Genomic DNA, 19,478 nt, shown 5'->3' on the forward strand with positions numbered 1-19,478 from the left:
ACTACAGTGATTTTCTCCTCTGAACCATGACATCGTGTCACATAAATAACTGTTAAAAGCTGGGCATACACTGTATGATTTTAGAGATGTTGTTGTGTTCTTCCAACTCCTACTGTACGAGTAGATTGTTTGCGATGTAAAGTCAAAGCTCACGATTTATGTGCTCACACTGTCTGATCCGATCATCAGCTACGACCTGAGTGCTCACACTGTGCGGTCCTGTCGACCCCTGAGGGCCGTTTTGGCTGTTGACAGTTGTCAATTTGTTTGAATGCTCAGAGGCAGGTAAGGTTGGTTTGCTAGCAGAGGTCTGTACAGGTCACATTGCTGATAAAACAGAAACATGCTGCCTTGATCATCTGTGCCATCCTGTCTGCTGAAACGTATAGAAAAAAAGGCACCGACTTTGGGGAATCGGCTCGTGGCTCTCTCTGCTTCAACTGTGCAAGAGCCTGTGGACGGCCGACCAACATTTCTGATACGTCAGAAATTCATCCGACAGCCAGTCGGGAGGAGTTAATCGGTCCTCGGTCCCCCGTGTACAAACGAGGCCTGACGAAGCTGAAATTTGGTCCGACTCTAAAATGAGTCGTGTGGCTCAAAGTTTGCCCAGAAACGGGCTAGAATCGTACAGTGTATGCCCAGCTGAAGAGGCCCGAAGAGCTAAAACTTAACAATATTTCACAAAAAAATAACCAAATATTAGAGAGAAGTTGTAAATAATAAAAAATATTGTAGCAGCAGAACAATATTTTTTCTTTCCTTTGGCTCTGTCTTATGACCCCTTGGAGGTCCCGACCACCAGGTTGGCAATCGTTGCTTTGAAAGGATAGTTTCAGATTTTGTCAAGTCTAATGCCCATAGATAGAATAAGTATTGGTCACTCCTCTCCATAAAGGCTGTGAAGTGATCTTCTGCCGGTGTGTTTATAGCACAAAATTCCCTCTTTCTGTAACTTTACATTAAAAACACTGAATTTGAAAGATACTCATAATTACTTCCAGTGTACTTTAATGCAGTTTTTCATAAACAGAGGACTCCGGGTTTTGTCCCTGATCTCTGACAGTGTGGTTACGTTAGGAAGCCTGCATGGAGAGGAGGAATGATTACACCCAACAATAACTCTTTCAATGTTCAGGCTCAGACTGTTATTATAAGTAGTTTCTTACCTTTTGCTTTGTTATTGTGTCCAAGTTCGACTCAAGGAGAAGTCTTGTTGTGAAACCTGAATGTCCTTCTGGCTCAAACAAATACAGGCGGCCATCGAATTCAAAGACCTCAGCCACATTGTCAAAACCGTCTACATATTCAGCCATGACATTGAAAATCTGTTAGCTTACGCTTTGCGACACTTTCTGTACTCCCAACACAACAAACTCTGCCCGGCTGGCACTTGCGCTTCCTCCAGGGATGTAATCCACCGTCTTCCGCCAACACGTAATCTCGCGAGATTTCAAAACGAGATTTAAGACACTATTTCAAGGAATTGTTGAAAAATGTATTTTAGTAGGCTAGTATAAAAAGACAATTTGAACCTTTAAAAATACATTAGATATGTTTTGTATAATACCGCTGAACAATGTTTCTAACTTGATTTATATTTATTAATTCCTCTGTATATGTGTGTGAATAAGTTGAGGCTGCGTTTTGTGTTGTTTCTTGTTTTGGATTGCATTATTCCTCTAACTTTAAATGCTCCATGACATTAAAAATCTATCATTCAAGGCCAGCAGCTCTTCGCTTCAGCAGCTCAGCCTCCTCTTCCATATACAATATGTGTAAGTGCGCTTAAGACGAGAGAGCTCGTACTGACGTCACGTTAAAAGGTAAATGGGTGAGCCGTGAGCATTATGTGGGTGAGTGGGCAGCAGCACTGCAGACAAAGTGCTTTTCTTTATCAGCTAAACGTATAACCTCAGAGGCCATGAGAGTGTGTGTGTGTTCATTTCATCCAGGCAACCATCAGAGATCATGAAGGCCAAGATGAAAGAGGTGCTCAAGCTTGCTCTTTTACAATTAGAAATAATGCAGTAGAGAAATGTTTCTTCTGATTTTACAATAAAAAAATGGATTGGAACACGTTTTTCACTTCTTTTAAAAAAAAATTCTTTTCACAAATGTATTTTTGTGTTTTTAGACATATATATATATATACACATATAAATATATATAGTTTATATATATAAAAATATAAATAAATGTGTGCTTTATGGTTTTTAATAACATCTTTAAATAATAATAAAATATCTTTAAGTTGAAAACAAATGTGCAAAAGATAGTACATTTAAAAAAATTGTTTGACACTTTGGGAAATACGCTCATTCACAGCTTAGCATTAAGAGTAGATACAGGGAAAGAGCTGGCCTGGATCATCAGAAATTCATCCTACCAGTAGGCCTACCCCCAAAGCTCACTAAATAACACCTTATATATATTTTGTTTCATTTGTACAAAAAATAATTCACCTTTCAGGCTGGGTTTGGACTATTTCTTGGCTGTAAGTCGTTGCCAGGCAACCAGAGGAGACTCAAGTTAGTTACCGGTTGCTGGCAAGAAATTTAACTTTTTTAAAGCTTGAAGATATTTCCTTCTAGAAAGCACAGTTGTAGGGACTGCTTATTTAATTAATGTAATTTTGAAGTTTATAAATTACCAAAAGGCTTGCTGTTGATGAGACAAAATAGTCAAGAGGGTTAATCTCTTTGTTTACACATAAAGCTCCACTGTCTGATTGAATATATGGATGTATGAAAGAAGAGCAGACATAAACAAACACAGTGATATTCATATTGGGTTTCAACCGGTTTTAATTAACCCTGATTACAGCTTAATTACAAGTTTGAAAAAAAAAAAAAAAACACGAAAGAAGTGGAGAAATTCAATGTTACATCATGGTATTAACTCTCATCTCTCCATCTGAGTGTTATGTAACTGTTCGGGGGAGACGAGGCGAAAGAAGTGAGACTGAGAGGGAGAAGATAGACCTTTACACAGTCAAACAATACACATCTTTTTTCTTCTTTTAAAATGATACAACCCCCCTCCCCTCCCCCAAAAATGAAAAAATATACAGAAGCAAAGAGAGAAAAAGGTAACATTATAAAATAAAAATTACAATACATGACAAAAAAGATAAAATCACTCCCCCCTCTGCCACTAAATAAAATCCTCCGCCGCTGCCCGTTCCTCTCAGTCCCCGATGTTATTTCTCTGTCAGCATCAAAATTAATATTACACATTTTAGTTATATTACATTTGTAAAAACTAAAGACATGAAAAAGGTCTCTGGTTTTGGGGTTTTTGAAGGTTTGAAACAGGGAATGGAGTTCGGGGGGGATTCCACATCATCCAATGTGATGTAACACAACATAAAAAGCAACAGCTAACAGAGCCATGGAATAATAATAATGCCAGGTGGAGAGGTAAATAACCCAATGAGAACAATAATAACAACAATAATCAATAGCAAATATTGACGTCAGAAAAATAAACTGAGAATTCTTTTTGATAGAGAAATGTAATCTTTGTGCTGTTTTTGTCTACCGTTCTTTGACTGTAGAGGCCTGAAACAGGATGTGAGAGCCACCGTTACAATCAATCATTTTTACCCTGCAATATCATGACTGAGTCAGATCACGCCGCCGTGTGCAGGAAGTCAGACAACGCCTGAAACAGAGAGGAAAAATGAAACAGAAAGAAGAGAGAGCGAGAGAGAGAGAGAGAGAGAGAGAGAGAGCGAGAGAGAGAGAGAGAGAGAGAGCGTGAGTCAGAGAGAGAGAGAGAGAGAGAGAGAGAGAGAGAGAGAGAGAGAGAGAGAGAGAGAGAGAGAGAGAGAGAGTGTGCAGAGCAGGTAAGACTGATGCCTCATCTGTTGCTGAGATATGAAAAGTAGTAATAAGGCAGCTGTCAGTTCAAATACAGACACAGGACTTGGTGGGGGTAAGGGTGAGGGTGTGTGTGTGTGTGTGTGTGTGTGTGTGTGTGTGTGTGTGTGTTGTGACGTGCTCCAGTCCAGACCACAGGGGTCTGATGAGGAAATTCAATCAGCTCAGCTACACAGACCGCCTGGAGGCCATCTATCTCACAGTTCGCTGCTATGGATCCGTCTTGTCGCTGGTCAGGCGGGGACAGGCCGCTGGTCGCCTGGATGTGCTGGCTTCGGAGACGAAAAGCTCCGGGATGTTAAAAACATAATGTGTATGTGTGAATGTGCATAGATTGAGGAGAGGGCCTTTCAGGACAGGGCCTCACATGTCCCGACTTTTCCAGACTATCTTACAATAATGATTAACCCCTTCACCCCCCTCCTCTCTCTCTCTCGCCCCAATCCAGAGCTGCTGTGAACTTTGGAGCATTATTCTAACTGGCCTAAGAGAAAAGACAGGGTTACTACTTTATAACCCGGCTCACTCCGAGCGCGCACACACACACACACACACACACACACACACACCCTGGAGAGGTGGCCTGGGGCCAGGACAGCTCGGGCCGGGGGGAACCCCACTGAGCTGAGCGAGACTGTACAGACAGGAAAGAGCAGAGTGCTGAAAGGGCAAGCTACTGCAAACGAAGTGAACAGCAGAGTGAACCACACATCTGAATCATTAGCAGTCTGTTTGAGTCCTGTTTTTCTTCTTCTTCTTCTTGCTGGTCTTGTTCTGGTAGACTGGCCTGTGTTGTTTTTCCTCTGGCTTGTTTGTCTATGAAACGAAATGTACAAGAAAAAACCCGGACCCCCACCCACACCCTCCACACCGTGTTACCTATCGAGCGGCATGACCGCTCAAAATAATCCACTTACAAAAAAATCCTGAATCAATCATATCATTAAAATCGTTCTTTTTAAAATCTCACTTTCTTAATAATTTCATTTAGAATATATATAAAGATATAGTCTGTATGTGTGTTATCAGAGCTCAGTTTGCACTTTTGTACATGCTATAAAAACAAGGCATAGAGAGGCAGTGTGTGTGTGTGTGTGTGTGTGTGTGTGTGTGTGTGTGTCTGTGAGGTCTAAGACGTTCCGTGCTCTCTCAGGCTCTCACACTCATGTAGTTAACAGGCCTCACACACTCTCAGGACCCGCCGATGACGCCACTACAGAGCTGGAGGTCCAGACAGAGAGACAGGGAGCGTGTTTAAGAGCTAAAGGCAGTGTCGTGCATGTGTGTGCATGTGTGTGTGTGTGTGTGTGTTTATGCTGGTTTAGTTTAACACTATCTATGATTGTTAGAGGAGCTTTAGCTGGTGAACTAGGAGTCTGTGCTGCTGGGACTTAGAGGAGGAACTATTTTCAGTGTACAAGCCATGTTAGGTGAGGTGAGAAGGCTAGTTACTGGAACCCCTCGAACGCTTCCTCCCCCCCACTCGTGGTCCCCCCCTCAGCAGTCCTTTCTCTACGCAGAAGTACTTCTTCATTCTTCTCTTTTCCTCTCCTCACACCTCCCTGGGGTTGAAATTATTTCTGTGAGTGGAGTCATGATCTTTCCACAGGTGGTCCGCAAGAGAAAGAGGAGCGGGACAGAACGAGAGAGACAGAAGGAAGGTTATACAAAAGTCAAAAGCTCTGAGCTGTAAATGTGAGTGTGAGTTGAATCTGGCGTCGCAGTGGACATTGTTAAGTGTCCATAAGCAATGCTTCCACTTTGAGTCCCCGTTCACTGTTTTTTGCTTCTGTGTGTGTGTGTGCAGGAATCCGATAAACATACAGCAATAGGCTTCCCTGAGTGGAGTGGGCCAGGTTTAAGAGTCGGTCAGACAACACCCAACAGCCCCACTATTCAGTCTTGGGAGACACACTTTCCTTTCCCCCCTCATTATCTGCCAAACTTTACAAGGGCTGCATGAGTTAAAGATTGATTGCTCGTAGCAGTCCTCTCCCCTCTTTGCTCTCTTCCACGTCACTCCAGGGCTGTGGGTTTTTAGATACAGGCACTTATCAAAGTCCCGTCATCTTATAGGAAAAGTAGCATAGGGGAGAGTATGCACGTCCTCATCCTAGGTGTGTTGCTGGGCTTTGAGGGAGTGTGTGTCCCCTGAGAAACAGTGCTGCTGATCCTATTGATGGGGCCTAGAAGAAGGCGGGAGCTGTGCTACTAGGGCAGGGCATCTGGAGCTTCACTGGCCAGGTGGGAGGTGAACTTCATGAGGAAGCCTCCCTCTGATATCAGCACAGTCAGTGTGCCTGGGATGGCTGAGTCTGAGTGAGTCCCACCTCCCAAAGGATGTGTCCCAGAAGAGCCCTGATCCAGACAGAGGATTGGTTTGGGGGGGTGGGGTGGGGGGGTGGGGGGGGTCTGACAGAACAAGAGTCAGGCTTGTCTTTGAGGTGTTGGTTTTCTATGCGTGTATGTCGGACTGTGCTCTCAGTTCACTGGAGGTTTCAGGAATCTAGTTTGTCAGTGTGGGAGAGGGATTACAGAGGAACCATTTACATACTCCTGTGCCGCCTCCAGTGCTACCGGAGCAGTAGTGTTTGGGCTGTGTCTCTCATCAGCAGTCCTTGTTCTCCAGAGACAGCTGTGCAGTGGCACGATGCAGCTCGGCGCTCACCCTCCGCTGTGAGACCAGCGGCGTGGCTAAAGAGCCCTCGCACGCCAACGGGGGAGGACTGTCCCCTTCTCCGCTGCCTGTCCCGTCCTCCTCCGTCTCCATCTCCATCCGTCCATTGCTTTGCCTCTCTCTTTCCCTCTCCTCCTCTGGCCGTACTTTCTTGTCGTCCGACTCCTCCTGCGAGGCCTCCATGCGCTGGTCTTCGCTCCAGCGCCTCTTGAAGCGCAGCTTGAGGGGGATGCACTTCGTCTGGGTATTTCCAGCCGAGCCCGTCTGAGGCGGGGGCGTGTTACTGTCCACTGGTTCTGTGGGTTCGCTCTTGAGGGTTGGCAGCAGGCGATGCACGTTGGAGTGCGTGTGCTGCGAGGTGAAGAAGGGCATCAGGCCGGGTGGAGGCGGAGCAGGGGCTTTGAAGACATCCTCGTCCAGGTCCTCGTCAGGATGGGGTTGATGTTGGCGCGCGGCTGTGCCGTTAGCAAGGTGGTGGTGGTGGTGATGGTGGTGGTGGTCAGGGGCTCTGGAGTGGTGAGGGGAGAAGAGTTCAAACTCCTCATCTCTCTCATCTGGGTCCTCATCACTGATGTCAGTCACCTCCACCTCTTCCTCTGACTCGATATCAGAGATGGGCTCCACCTGGACAGACACAAAAATCCGGAACAGAGACAAAGTTGAACACCGCAGGAAAAAAGAAAATGGAGAAACTCACTGACAATTAATTAGTATAACATTGTAGTCCGGCAATGTTTTAAGAAAAAACACTGAAGCCAATTTTAACAATATAAATTATTCAAAATGTAGCTTTAATAATAACAAGTTTGCTTTAAGACAATATTGTGGATTAAATATACATGTGTCTTTGAGAGTGCTGCGTAGATCGTAAGGGGGGGTATTTGTGTCTCACCTTTATCTTGGGAAGTCCGGCGCTGTTTAGGGACTGTGTTGAGGAAGAGGCAGAGATGAGGCCTGAGCCGCTGGCTGAGCTCAGGTCACTGCCGAACGACAGCGAGGAGCCCAGGCCGGAGGACGACATGGACCCAGATCCTGAGGACAGTGAGCTCTGCCTGGGTTTACTCTGGCTCTGACCGTCCCTGTGCTTCCTACCCAGCGGTGGCGGCTGCAGCTTGAACTTGAAGGGAGACATGTGTGTAGGCTCCTCGCCCAGGTGGAGTGGGTGATGCATGGGATGAGAATGGGTGTGAGGGTGGGCAGTATGAGGTGGATGCGGGTGGTGGTGGGCAGAGTGAGCCAGAGGGGGATGATGGTGTCGTTCTCCTCCCCTCTCTCCTCCCCCTGCCGTCGCTGCTCTCTCTGCTCTCTCTGCTCTCTCGGCCGCTCCTCTATCTCCGGTCAGACCGGACTTGTCTGCGGCAGGCCGGTGGGGCTGAGGGTAGATGATGTGTGGGTACTGGAGGAAAGCTCTGGGGCTGAGGCCGTAGTTGTACACCGACTGGGTGTGGGCCTGCAGGTAGCGCTTCATGTCGTCTGGGTTGAAGGAAAAGTGGGAGCCTAACATGGGTGACAGGGTGGGTGAGGGGGTGTAGGGGAGGTGAGATGTCGGGGTCATGGAGAGCGCTGGGGACAGAGGAGGGGCTAGGAGGCCGGCTCCTCCCGGCCCCGGCAGAGGGGACACAGGGAAGGGCGACAGGGAATCTGGGTGGATCCGGTGCCCTGCGTGGCCACGGGAGGCTGGGTGCCCAGCAGGGTTGCCTGGTCCTCCGTACATGCGGAACAGGGTTTCATGAGACAGACGGGGATGGATCATACTCCGGTAACCTACTCCTACTCCTACTCCACCACCAGGTCCTCCTCCTCCTCCACTCACACCCCTCTCCCCCCTCTCCTCCCCCGCTCCTGTGTTTCCATCCTCGATCTCAGAATTGACCGAGGTGCCGTCGCTGCAGTCGCTGACGGAGCCTCGTGCCATTCGTCGGGCCACCGAGCTGAACATGCCGCCGGGGCTGCGCAGGTCCTCGTTCGGGGAGAGGACTTCGGAGGGCGTTGAGGGAGGAAAGCGGAAGTGAGTTCCTGCACCGGTGGGGACAGGAGGGGCGCTCTGAGGAACGGTGCTTCCTGGAGACGTCAAGAAAGGGAGGGAAAAAGAGGGGGGGAATACTGAGAAATAATATACAATGTTCTGCTGTGTAATCCCATGTAATCATGCTATGCTATTGCGGGATTAGGAGATATCTGAACATGCACAGGCATGCATGCAAACACACAGCGATAGACTGGTGAGGCTTACCGGAGGAGCCCATGTCGATAAAGGGGTAGTTGACCAAAACCAGTTTATTGAAGTTGAACTTATAGGTGAACCTCTTGCCTTTGGTCTTATGGAGGATCCTCTTGTTGTAGTAGTATCTGAAATAGAAAGCGAAACAGACATAAATAAAATAGTAAGAACTGTGCTCACACAAGCCTAATGCATGCAAAGACAAATATAAAGACACGTATCAGGGTGACTGGCCTACTAACAACGCTGAAACATTTAATTTAACCACATTTTAAAATATAATTCTGAAGTCATCGAGACTATGACAGATACGTCTGCACAGTCAAACACACACTTTAATAAGCACAAGTCTTTCATGTCGTCCCCCCCTCCCTTCTAATGATAGATATTACAGAGTGTTGTATGACATTTGCACAAAGCAGACCCAGTAAAGGTAAGGGGGCAGAGGAGGGGGGCTAAAGGAGAGAAAACAGATGAGAAGCGGTAGATGGACGGAGCTGAAGAGCAGCAGTGATGTTGTGTGGAGCAAACAGTTAAGAGACCAGAGGTCAATGTATGATGCCAAATGTGGATTGGAAATGAGTTGTAAGGCCACAAGGATGTAAGACTGACCCGAATGCTTCGCAGCTTCGACCGCTGCCATGGTAATCCACCTCCAAATCAGTATATGAATGCTTCTGGGTTTTTATATATATATATATATATATATATATAAACATATATATAATTATGTTATAATAATGTATAAATCCCCAAATAGCTCATGAAATAAGGAATGATCCCACAATTCATATTCAATATTAACAAGGCAAAAGTGAGCATGGCTCACATAACCCTGCTCATTGCTTGAAAGGTTTTGCCCTTTTGGAACTAATGCCAAAAGGCACAACTACACCACAATGTCAACCATCATACCAAATTTGAAGTTCCTAAGTTAAACAGTTTCCGAGTTCTGCTCCGGAAACAGAAGTGTGACACGTGAACGGACGGACGGATGGCGCTATATACCCCGACTATTGTATTTGGGACAGCCCTACAAGGTTGTGTGAGCAGATGCGTTTATGTTCGGCAGATGTGTGTGACTCATGTTACTTTGTGTGTGCGGTATCTTCACTAATCTATACCTGTCGAAAAGAAGGCCAGGAAGAGTCAGGAAAAAGTGTATTTTATGTTCAGATGTCTGTTGTATCACATACAACAACACTTTCTGTCATTCATGTTGCTAGATGGACCCATCTCTTTATGTAACAGCAAAGCAAAGCAAAGCCACCAATAATTCACCTCATCTTTATCTGTTTATGTAATGGCCATTCTCTCTGGGTTTTTTTTCAAGCTTTCTCTCTCTCTCGTGGCTCCTGCCTACTGTGCAAGGCTCCATTTTTATTAACCTTTGTCCAGCTACAGCTCTTTATGTAACATCTCTCTGCTTTCTTCCCCAGATCCACATCCACTTTATGTAACCTCTAGATCCCTGGCTGCCAACCCTCACACACCGAGAGGAGACAGAGCGAAGGAAAGAGAAAAGAGATAAAGAGCAAGAGAGGAACAAAGACGGCGTGTTTGTCCGTGAGGGAGATAACAAGCTTGTGCGGCATGCTCACCAAAACAACCACCTATCCTTTCAAACACTACCCCTGGCTATCGAACACAAGATTTAACCAGACGGCACATTTGCTCATCATGTCTGCATACCTGCCTGCTTTTATGCTTTCCCTTCCTCCAGTATGTGTCTGCTGGCACAAGTTAAGTGAAGTGTGCTGACAAAGATAGGGGCTTCAGGGTATGTAGGTAATGCAGAGTTAATCAGAGCCCATTGACTATCATTATGCTGAATGGTAGTTATCCAGACGGCAGTGTGTGTGTGTGAGTGTCTGTCTGTTTGGTGGTGGGGAGGTGTCGCCCTTCACCCCCTCTTATTATGCTTATTACATAGACTGGTTGGGCCGATTTTGCTCTGGGAACAGACTGTTGCTCTTTTCAACCCTCCTCCTCTTCTCCCTTTATCCCACTGATACCTCTCTCTCTCTCTCTCGCTCATCAATCCACCTCCCCCTCTTTATCCCAACTCTCTCCCTGCGCTCTCCCCTCGTCCCCTGGGGCGATGGGAGAGGGTGAGCGAGAGACAGAGAGAGACAGGACAGGCCTGCACTGTTGAAAACATTGTTTACGCCAGGCACAAAGCAGCATGTAATTTCTGCTCTAGGGGAGACACTCACAAGGGCCGGGAAGGAGGGGAGAGGAGCAGTCGGGGGAGCGAGGGGACGGACGGAGACGGGCAGGAAGTCGAGCAGAATTAAAACCACAACGGGACTGTGATCGAATTAGCTGATGATAGAAAAGGCAACAAACTGGGCTAGGGCCAACATATGGGTCTAATAGAAACAAACAAAATCCAAAGTACCTGAAAATTATTTATTTTGTGTATCACAAAGCGTCATTGCAACCCCTAATTGGAGCAATATTTCATGACACCTATATTAACTGCTAACTCATTTCTGAGTGTTGCAGGAACACTCAGAAATGAGTTAGCATTTTAGCACTTTTGGTTCTCTCGTCTGAAAGTCAAGGTTTTGTTTTTTTTAAAGGGTTTTTAGTTAGATAACTGAAATAAGGTCTGTGGTTAACAAAAGCTTAAGAGATTTTAACGATTTGTTCTATGAATTAATATACATTAGTAAATACCCCACTCTTGAATTTTGAAGCTTTTACATGTCTCAAAAAAGGCAGTTGTAAACAAGTGACTAAATGAGACTACAAAACGCCATCACGCCGACTCATCCGCCTTTACAGCCTCGTTGTGTATACTCGCGCTCATGCGACGTTTGTGTAGTTAGTTTATAGCCTAACATTAGTTTTTTACTTCTGGAGATTGCATTCACGCTTCAAAAATCATAAAAGTGGTGCTCATTTGTGAAGATTATTTTTCTTAACAAAACCTATAAGTATCAAACTTCTGTTTGCTTATTTTTCTGCAATAATCTAAAGGAAAAATCCCAGTGGCTTTTATCAAGGGAACCATTTTGATGCTAACTTCCTGGTTGGCCAGGACAGTGTAATGGTGAAGACCCACAAATTGCCTGGGGCACTTTTCGCTCGGCGCTAGTGAGGCGCAAGCTAGTTAGTAAACACTGTAAATAAGCAACCTGCAAAGTTTTCCTACAATTTAGCTGACTTTGTGCAAAGCAGCACGTTGTTTTTGTTTCTATCTGTAATCTTGGAAGCAGGGGACATAGAAAAGAAGGGTCCAAGAGACTAAAATAAAGATCTTCTCCTCAACAGACGGTTATCCACAGCAGGTAAAGGCTAAACTTCCTGTCCCACCAGTGCATCACTTTCTTGACAATCACCGCAGAGCCTCCAGGCAGATTTCTGCTTCGTTTGCATAAAGTTAAACTTTCGACCTCTCGACTTTTTTCATGTTTTTTTCATTCAACAGCACCACACACTAAAATGTCAATAAAGTTCAACCAACCCGTCTCTAAAACTTAAACTGAACATTATAATCTTAATGACAGTAACCTTTATTGTGAACTGTAGTACTAGACTGCATTCATTTTAGATAGGTGGACCTGAGTGTATAATTGGCATAAATATGGATGCATCCCAAAGGCCAATAATATCACTGTGCTGACACATCTGTCTGACCCTGGCTCATGGCAGTTGGATAGTAGGGAGTGGAGCCAATAAAATCTTGTGTGCGCTTGGCTGCACACACACATGCAGCTAATACAAAGAACGCCGAGATGCATAGTTGGAAGCAGACAACAACTTTGCGTAATCCTAGACGCGGCAACTGAAGCTGTGTTTAGAGCACATGGTCACCCGGCCTTTCTTCATGCCCCCTCCTCCTCCTGCGCCGTCATACAGGCAGACAGTCTTTGAAGAGCATTTGAACTCACTTCAAAAGAGAAGAAAGAGATTCTTTGAGTGCCTGTGTTTAGCTGCCCACCGCACACTCGCCTTACACATACACACACCTCTCCCATATCCTGACTCTATAACTGCCATCTCATTCAGGCAAACACACGAGTGCATGTGTGCCCCCACACACACACACCCCAAGAACGTATCATCCAGGAGATGCAGCTTTATCCCGCTCCCTGTTTAACCAAAAGAGTAGATTGAACAATCAATGCAAGTATGGATTTAGGCAAAGCCTTCAGGGGAACAGAGGGGAGGCTTTCTATCAGCTCAGTTGTTACCGTGTGTGATTCTAGGCCAGGGATTAAGGCTGCGATTACACAGACCTGCTGTGGTCCAAAACATAATGTTCAAAGCAGAGAGAGGGAGAGAGAGACACACACACACACACACACACACACACACACACAAACACACAGACACACACCGGAGTGCAGGAACTCAATGGCAATGAATAAACACAGACATTTCAAAACAGCACTTTAACCAGGTTTAAACAATTTAAACACTCGATAGTATTAACTAGGATTGTCAATCGGTTAAAATATTTAATCGCGATTAATCTTATGATTGTCCATGATTAATTGAAAATTAATCACACATTTGTTATCTGTTCAAAATCTCAAAAAATCAAAAAAAAAGGGAGATTTGTCAAGTATTCAATACTCTTATCAACATGGAAGTGGGTAAATATGCTTGCTTTAAGCAAATGTATGTATATATTTATTATTGGAAATCAATTAACAACACAAAATGATGACAAATATTGTCGAGAAACCCTCACAGGCACTGCATTTAGCATTAAAAATATGTTCAAATCACAACATGGCAAACTGAAGCCCAACAGGCAACAACAGCTGTCAGTGTGTCAGTGTGCTGACTTGACTATGACTTGCCCCAAACTGCATGTGATTATCATAGAGTAGGCATGTCTGTAAAGGGGAGACTCGTGGGTACCCATAGAACCCATTTTCATTCACATATCTTGAGGTCAGAGATCAAGGGAGCCCTTTGAAAATGGCCATGCCAGTTTTTCTACGCCAAGATTTAGCGTAACTTCGTAGCGTTATATAGCCTCCTTCACAACAAGCTGGTATGATATGGTTGGCATCATGTATTCCTCAGGTTTTCTAGTTTCAGTATCTTCACTCTAGCTTTAAAACTGAGCTCACTCCAACCTCCGAAAGATTGATTGCGTTAATGCGTTAAAGAAATTAGTGGGGTTAAATCGGTTTTGTGTTAACGCGTTATCATTGTGTTAACTTTGACAGCCCTAGTATTAACTACTGTGTTATTTGATATTCTTTTTTTTATACTGGTGTCAATACAATACAATACATGAGTTTTTTATTTCTTACTTTGTATAATATAAACAGCTTTTCCTAAACCCTTCCATTTGCCCATTTAACAAAAAAGCCAAATTTCTGTCACACAGCAGAAAAGTTATACTGTATGACTCAAAAGGAGTTAATTATTTACAGCATATTACAACCTCAGTTGCTTATAGCTATGCCCATCGGTTCTATTCTAACATTGTATTTCGTCAAGTAATTGCTAAGATCCCAAAATACAGCAATGATGCTAAAAAAAAAGTCAGAGCGGTCAGACTATGATTCAAATAAGTTTGGCTAACCTGGAGGTTTGCTTAGAACCTAAACAATTGTCTGACCAGCCTCTCATGTTTGTTGCCCAATTGGACTCAAGGTCCAAAGCAGGAAATATCAGGACCTGCCAAAGCATTGGGTGCAGACATATTTCAGTCAGTACTCAAAAAGTTTTGAGGTTAGCAGTTGTGGTAAAGATGGAAAACATGGTTGGGACTAAATGTGTTCTCTCTGTACATTCAGTTCAGACACTGAGGTACAGTAAGACTAAAGGACAAAAGACCTGTCCGCTATGGCCAACTGTTTGTATCACCCTATAATATGATATCTGTATAAGCTCAACAATCTATATCAGTATCCCTCTATACACACACACACACACACACACACACACACAAACACATACACACAAACACTAACGTCAACGCTAAAAATGAAGTGAACCAACCCGCTTGTGTGTGTGTGCGTGGACAAGCTGTGCCTTGCCCATTGTTGGGCTGTAAATAGGCGCTGACTGTGACAGGAAGTTGGGATTACAATACTCCCCATGAGCCCCGTGTTTATTTTCTGCCTCTTTCGTCAGCATTGGCCGTTACACACACACATCCCGGCCAGATCCTTCTCTACACACACGCACACACCAGCTGCTCACACTCAGGTGTGTGTGCACAAGTTGCACACGTGAGAGTGCTTTGTGTGGTTTGACGTGTTTACGGTCTCAAAAAGGAAATGTGTTTGTCCAGGGATGTGTGTGTATGTACATGTGTGAGTGTTTGTCTGTGAGGAGGGGGATCAGGTCAGGGTACTAGTAGGACGGTCACATGCTCTGTGGGTGCGAATATGTACTCGAACACACACTCTGGTGTGTGTGTGTTCCGCCCTCATAGAAAATAAAGGGCTCATTCAGTCAGGGACAATGACATACACACACTGCTCATGTACGCTGAACACATACATGCTGCACATAGAGACAATGGAAAGACAATGCATGCAAGCATACGTTGAACACAAAGTCATACAGTGGTACTATCCCCGGGTGCTCCCTCTGCACTTTCTCTCTGGCCCTGGGTGTTTCCACACAATGCGCTGATGTAGAGAGAGGCCTTCTGACCTATAAACTGGCCCAGCCAAATAGGTGAGTAACACTGTATGCATATGCAGCAGTATTTCCTGCAGGATGTTTTGTAGATGTGGTCACTGGGGTTACTGTTAAATGCACATCAAACACCAGGGAATGAAATTAGCACCTGTTACCTGCCAAATACAGGGTAAATGTTGACTGTGGCAGGTTCAGAATTCAGGTCACCTGCCACCATGGCAGAGAGGTTTCTCGTGTGTTAATAAATATTATTTTTAAAAGCAATTCTTAAGTTAAGAATCAGCAGGGATTAATCATATGATATATTCCATATTTCTAAAGTCAGGTACCAATGACTCAGTATTTACAATTTTACAGCGTTCTACATAGATTTCAGTGGCAGACAAAAACATTGAGTGGCTGCGACAGTGGAAGGTGAGGAAAAAAAACTTAATTTCAGACCCTGCCAAACACGTATAATATGTGCGTGTAAGTCACACGTCAATTGAAAAAAATCAAACCAATCTATCTCTTTGATAGATCTGAAACTTTTGTATTTTGCAATGCAGCGTTTTTTTTTAATGCAGCTGTTTTTGAATTTCGGATGCCATTAAAAACAAACCAACCAATAAACTAATGACTTTTGCTCGCAGGATCAATAGATTTTCTCGGATGTCAATGTCATAATTCTGTTTATGGAGCCGATTGCTGCTACACCGCCCGTGACAGGTGCATGCCAGCCGGCAAGTTGCCCTTTGTGTGTGTGAGGGAGAGAGAAGGTGGGCTATTTCACACAATGTTTCTGTAAGTTATTGGTAATAATAATTACAATGTCAACGTTATGAATGAAGCTTCGATGCTTCAAACTATCCGGTACAGCCTTACTATTATTAGCCTATTATTGTTGCCAGCAATAGAAGCATATGAATGCATTAAAGGATATGTATCACATAATTGTAAACACATAAGCAACATATGATCCAGTCCAGTCATGAATGATCAAAACCAGTGCAATAAGCTTAGCATTTACACTAGTTACAATAACATTCATCATAGGAAATGTGACCACATTGTAACTTTTCTATACAGACCAGCATACTTGGAATAATAACAAGGCCGTCTCCAGTGCATAGAGTTCAGTGTGGGTTTATTTCAGTAAAAATAACTTACGCATCGATGATGTGTGACTGTGTGATTGTGCTAAACTGTAATTTTCAGTGGAATGCATGTAACGCAAATATTCTGGTCGGGCTTGCTGTGTAAGGTTTGAACGTAAAAAATCAGCAACGAATATTTAGCATTTTTGTTTCTTTTTTTCCGCTTTCGTCCCTCGTGTGAAAAGCGCTTTAAAATGCCTCTCAGGGCTTTCCTTGGAAGACTGGAACAGTGGCTTTACACCATCATGCAACAGGGTATTATTAGATGCATGTTTTCATGTTGTTTTAGCAGTTTTAGTCTACAATGAATGGTAAAATGTTCTAAATGTACAGCATCACCATACCCAGGAACCTCGTGGAACCATCATTCTATTTAAGTGTTTTTCTGTGGTGGCAGTTTTCCAGCTGTGGCGGCCCATCACAGTTAAATGAATGTTGGACATGAAGCAAACACTACAAACATGCATTTGGCAAGAGTATGTGTACAATGGTGCATTTGTGTATGTGAATGTGCACATGTGCTGTGTTGTTAATCTTTGCCAGCTGTGTGTGGCAGTCCCCCTGACCTCTGACCTCTGTGTTGGAGCCAATGTGGGCTGCTGCCGACTGGAGGACAGGGGGGGCCTGGAGGTCTCTAGAAGCTGGGACCTCTTAGCATGATTACACTCATTAAGCCAGCACTCTGCAACGACTGATTGGCAACAGGCTTCATTTGCCCTACTCTCTTTGTGGATTGGAGCAGGTCTCATTTATGAGAGAGAGAGAGTGAGACGGTAGTGCAGGGAATCAGGAACAGGGGTGACGGCTTGGGCTTCTTATTAGTGGGCAGCTGATGGTTAAAGATTGTGTCCTTCCTTTCATTCATTCATTACTTGCACCAAACATGTCAGATTGCCCTGAATATCCAAGCACAAGGTGAGTACGAGTTAAAAAGAGCTGAATGGAGAGGCAAAGTCACTTAATAATGGTGATAATATCGTATCGGCCTCTGGTGATTTCCACCCCTACAGAACACCAAACTCATTCATTACTAAAAAAAAACAAAAAAAAAACAAGACTATGAAATGATAGTCTAACCTCTTTCAACATCAAGCATGTCCACATGCACACATACGTGCACACGCTTGCACATAAACACACACACACACACACACACAGTGGGAGTATAATCCTCTCAACAGGAGTGGGAATTTCACAGCGGCCGTGGGAGCAGCAGACCAAGATGACGCATGGACTGAGGCTGTGTCCCCTCAACGGAAAGCCAACACATACGCACATGTACACACACACATATACACACACACACAATGCAGCAGTGCTGATTAAGGGAATTTCCACCATGTGCATGGCAGACTGGAAAGAATAAGATCACAGAGGTAAAAATAATAATTACAAAGGCTAAGTGATAAAAAGAACACTTCAAAACAGGCGTGCCTTTTCAAGTGTGTGAGCATGTGTGTGTGTGCTAATTGCCACATGCCGACTGTGGTCTCCATTATTAGCAGACTCCAGGTTTTCTCCATATGAAGGGCACGGGGTGGCCTGCTCTCCAACAGTTTGCTCCATATGGGGACCGTTACCGTGCACACGTGTGTTTGCGTGCCTCCTTTATAACTTCATTAATCTTTAGTGTCATTAATCCTCTTGCCACATTACTATTGATGTGCGTCTTGCAAGGCTTCATTTCCAGTGTCTCTTGCTGTGAAGGACTGACGACTGCTCTGGTGTCAAATAAGGTGAATACATGGATGTAGGTGTGTGTGCATGTGTGTCTTTTATGTTTCGTTGACTGTTCTTCCCGCTCTAAGCCTGAAGTGCTCAATTTACAGGCACAAAGGGAGACGACCTGGCCGTAGGAGGGTGCATGAGGACACAAGAGTGCCAGAGGGGGAACTCCTGTGCAAAAAACTTTCTGATAATCAGCCTCTAAGGCCGGTCCATCAGAGGGCACTAAGACCCGCTATATATATATACGCACTTCCTGCAGCCTAAGCTCCAAATCTGTTACAGCTCTAGAGGATGGACATGCTATAAATACACAGCTTGACCACAAGTATCCTCGTCCATATTGTTTTTCTCTCTAATTCAGGAATGCGTTTGTGTGTGTATCACATGCACACATTAGTAGTCCATGTTAATTCCCTCTGTCCCCATAAGATCCCATCTGTAACAGACATTATCTTAATCTCACCAGTGTTGAGCGACCACAAAGCTGAGATGCTCTTCTTACTACAACTGGCATCAGCTGAGAAGAGTCCCCCAGGGATATGTGATGTCTGTAATACTGACCTCTAATGTGCTGAGAGGTCATTGTGTTAAAGTATAGATCACAAGACTGATTAGAGGCATCTTCTTTCTATACTCAAACAATATTGTGACTTAATGTCTCATTGTGAACGCCAAAAGCACAAACAGAATCAGAAGCATCTGTTGTGTAGCTCAGATCTTATCCATTTTATGGGGCATTTTTCCCCCTTGCAATACCCCAACTATTGTGTTGGTCTTGAAGCAATTTGCTTTATTGACATGTCAGTCCAATTTGATTTACCTCATACTTAGCAAACCCAATTTGAAGGTCAGCAAAGCAGATCTAGCCAGAGAAAAACTGGACCAACCATCGGATACAAAGTTTAAAATATGCCACAAATTTATTCTTCACAATAAGTGACTGCCAGATGTCCCAATCAGATAATAAAATTAAAAAAGTGAAATTACCTGTCTAATGGTGTTAAAATGTAATATTTTCATGCAATATTTACACTTGAACTTGAAGCTAGGGTCATGACCAAAACTGTGCCAAATCACGGTTGTGACGCGTTAATTGGCTTGGCTGAGCAGGCGTCCCTGGACATAACCTAAAGCTGTGACCAGCCAAATGGGTCAGTGTTGTAACTCTACTTGGAGCATAATAGTAGCTAAACTTGTCCAGGTCAACC

The 19,478-nt window shown here is 44.3% G+C and overlaps 1 protein-coding gene across 1 annotated transcript in view; it reads right to left on the minus strand.

Annotated features, from left to right (window-relative positions):
• Positions 1-2,789: 2,789 nt before the first annotated feature.
• Positions 2,790-19,478, minus strand: part of erfl3 (Ets2 repressor factor like 3) — a 58,294-nt gene continuing 41,605 nt past the window's right edge. The window contains exons 3-5 of the mRNA XM_074653201.1: positions 8,795-8,910; positions 7,454-8,622; positions 2,790-7,185 (exon numbers count right to left, since the gene is read on the minus strand). Of these exons, the coding sequence (XP_074509302.1) occupies positions 6,493-7,185; positions 7,454-8,622; positions 8,795-8,910 (1,978 nt within the window). The 3' untranslated portion in view covers positions 2,790-6,492. The remainder of the gene's footprint in view (positions 7,186-7,453; positions 8,623-8,794; positions 8,911-19,478) is intronic.

This window comes from Sebastes fasciatus, chromosome 12, assembly GCF_043250625.1.
Source record: "Sebastes fasciatus isolate fSebFas1 chromosome 12, fSebFas1.pri, whole genome shotgun sequence".
In the NCBI taxonomy this organism is placed as follows: domain Eukaryota; kingdom Metazoa; phylum Chordata; class Actinopteri; order Perciformes; family Sebastidae; genus Sebastes; species Sebastes fasciatus.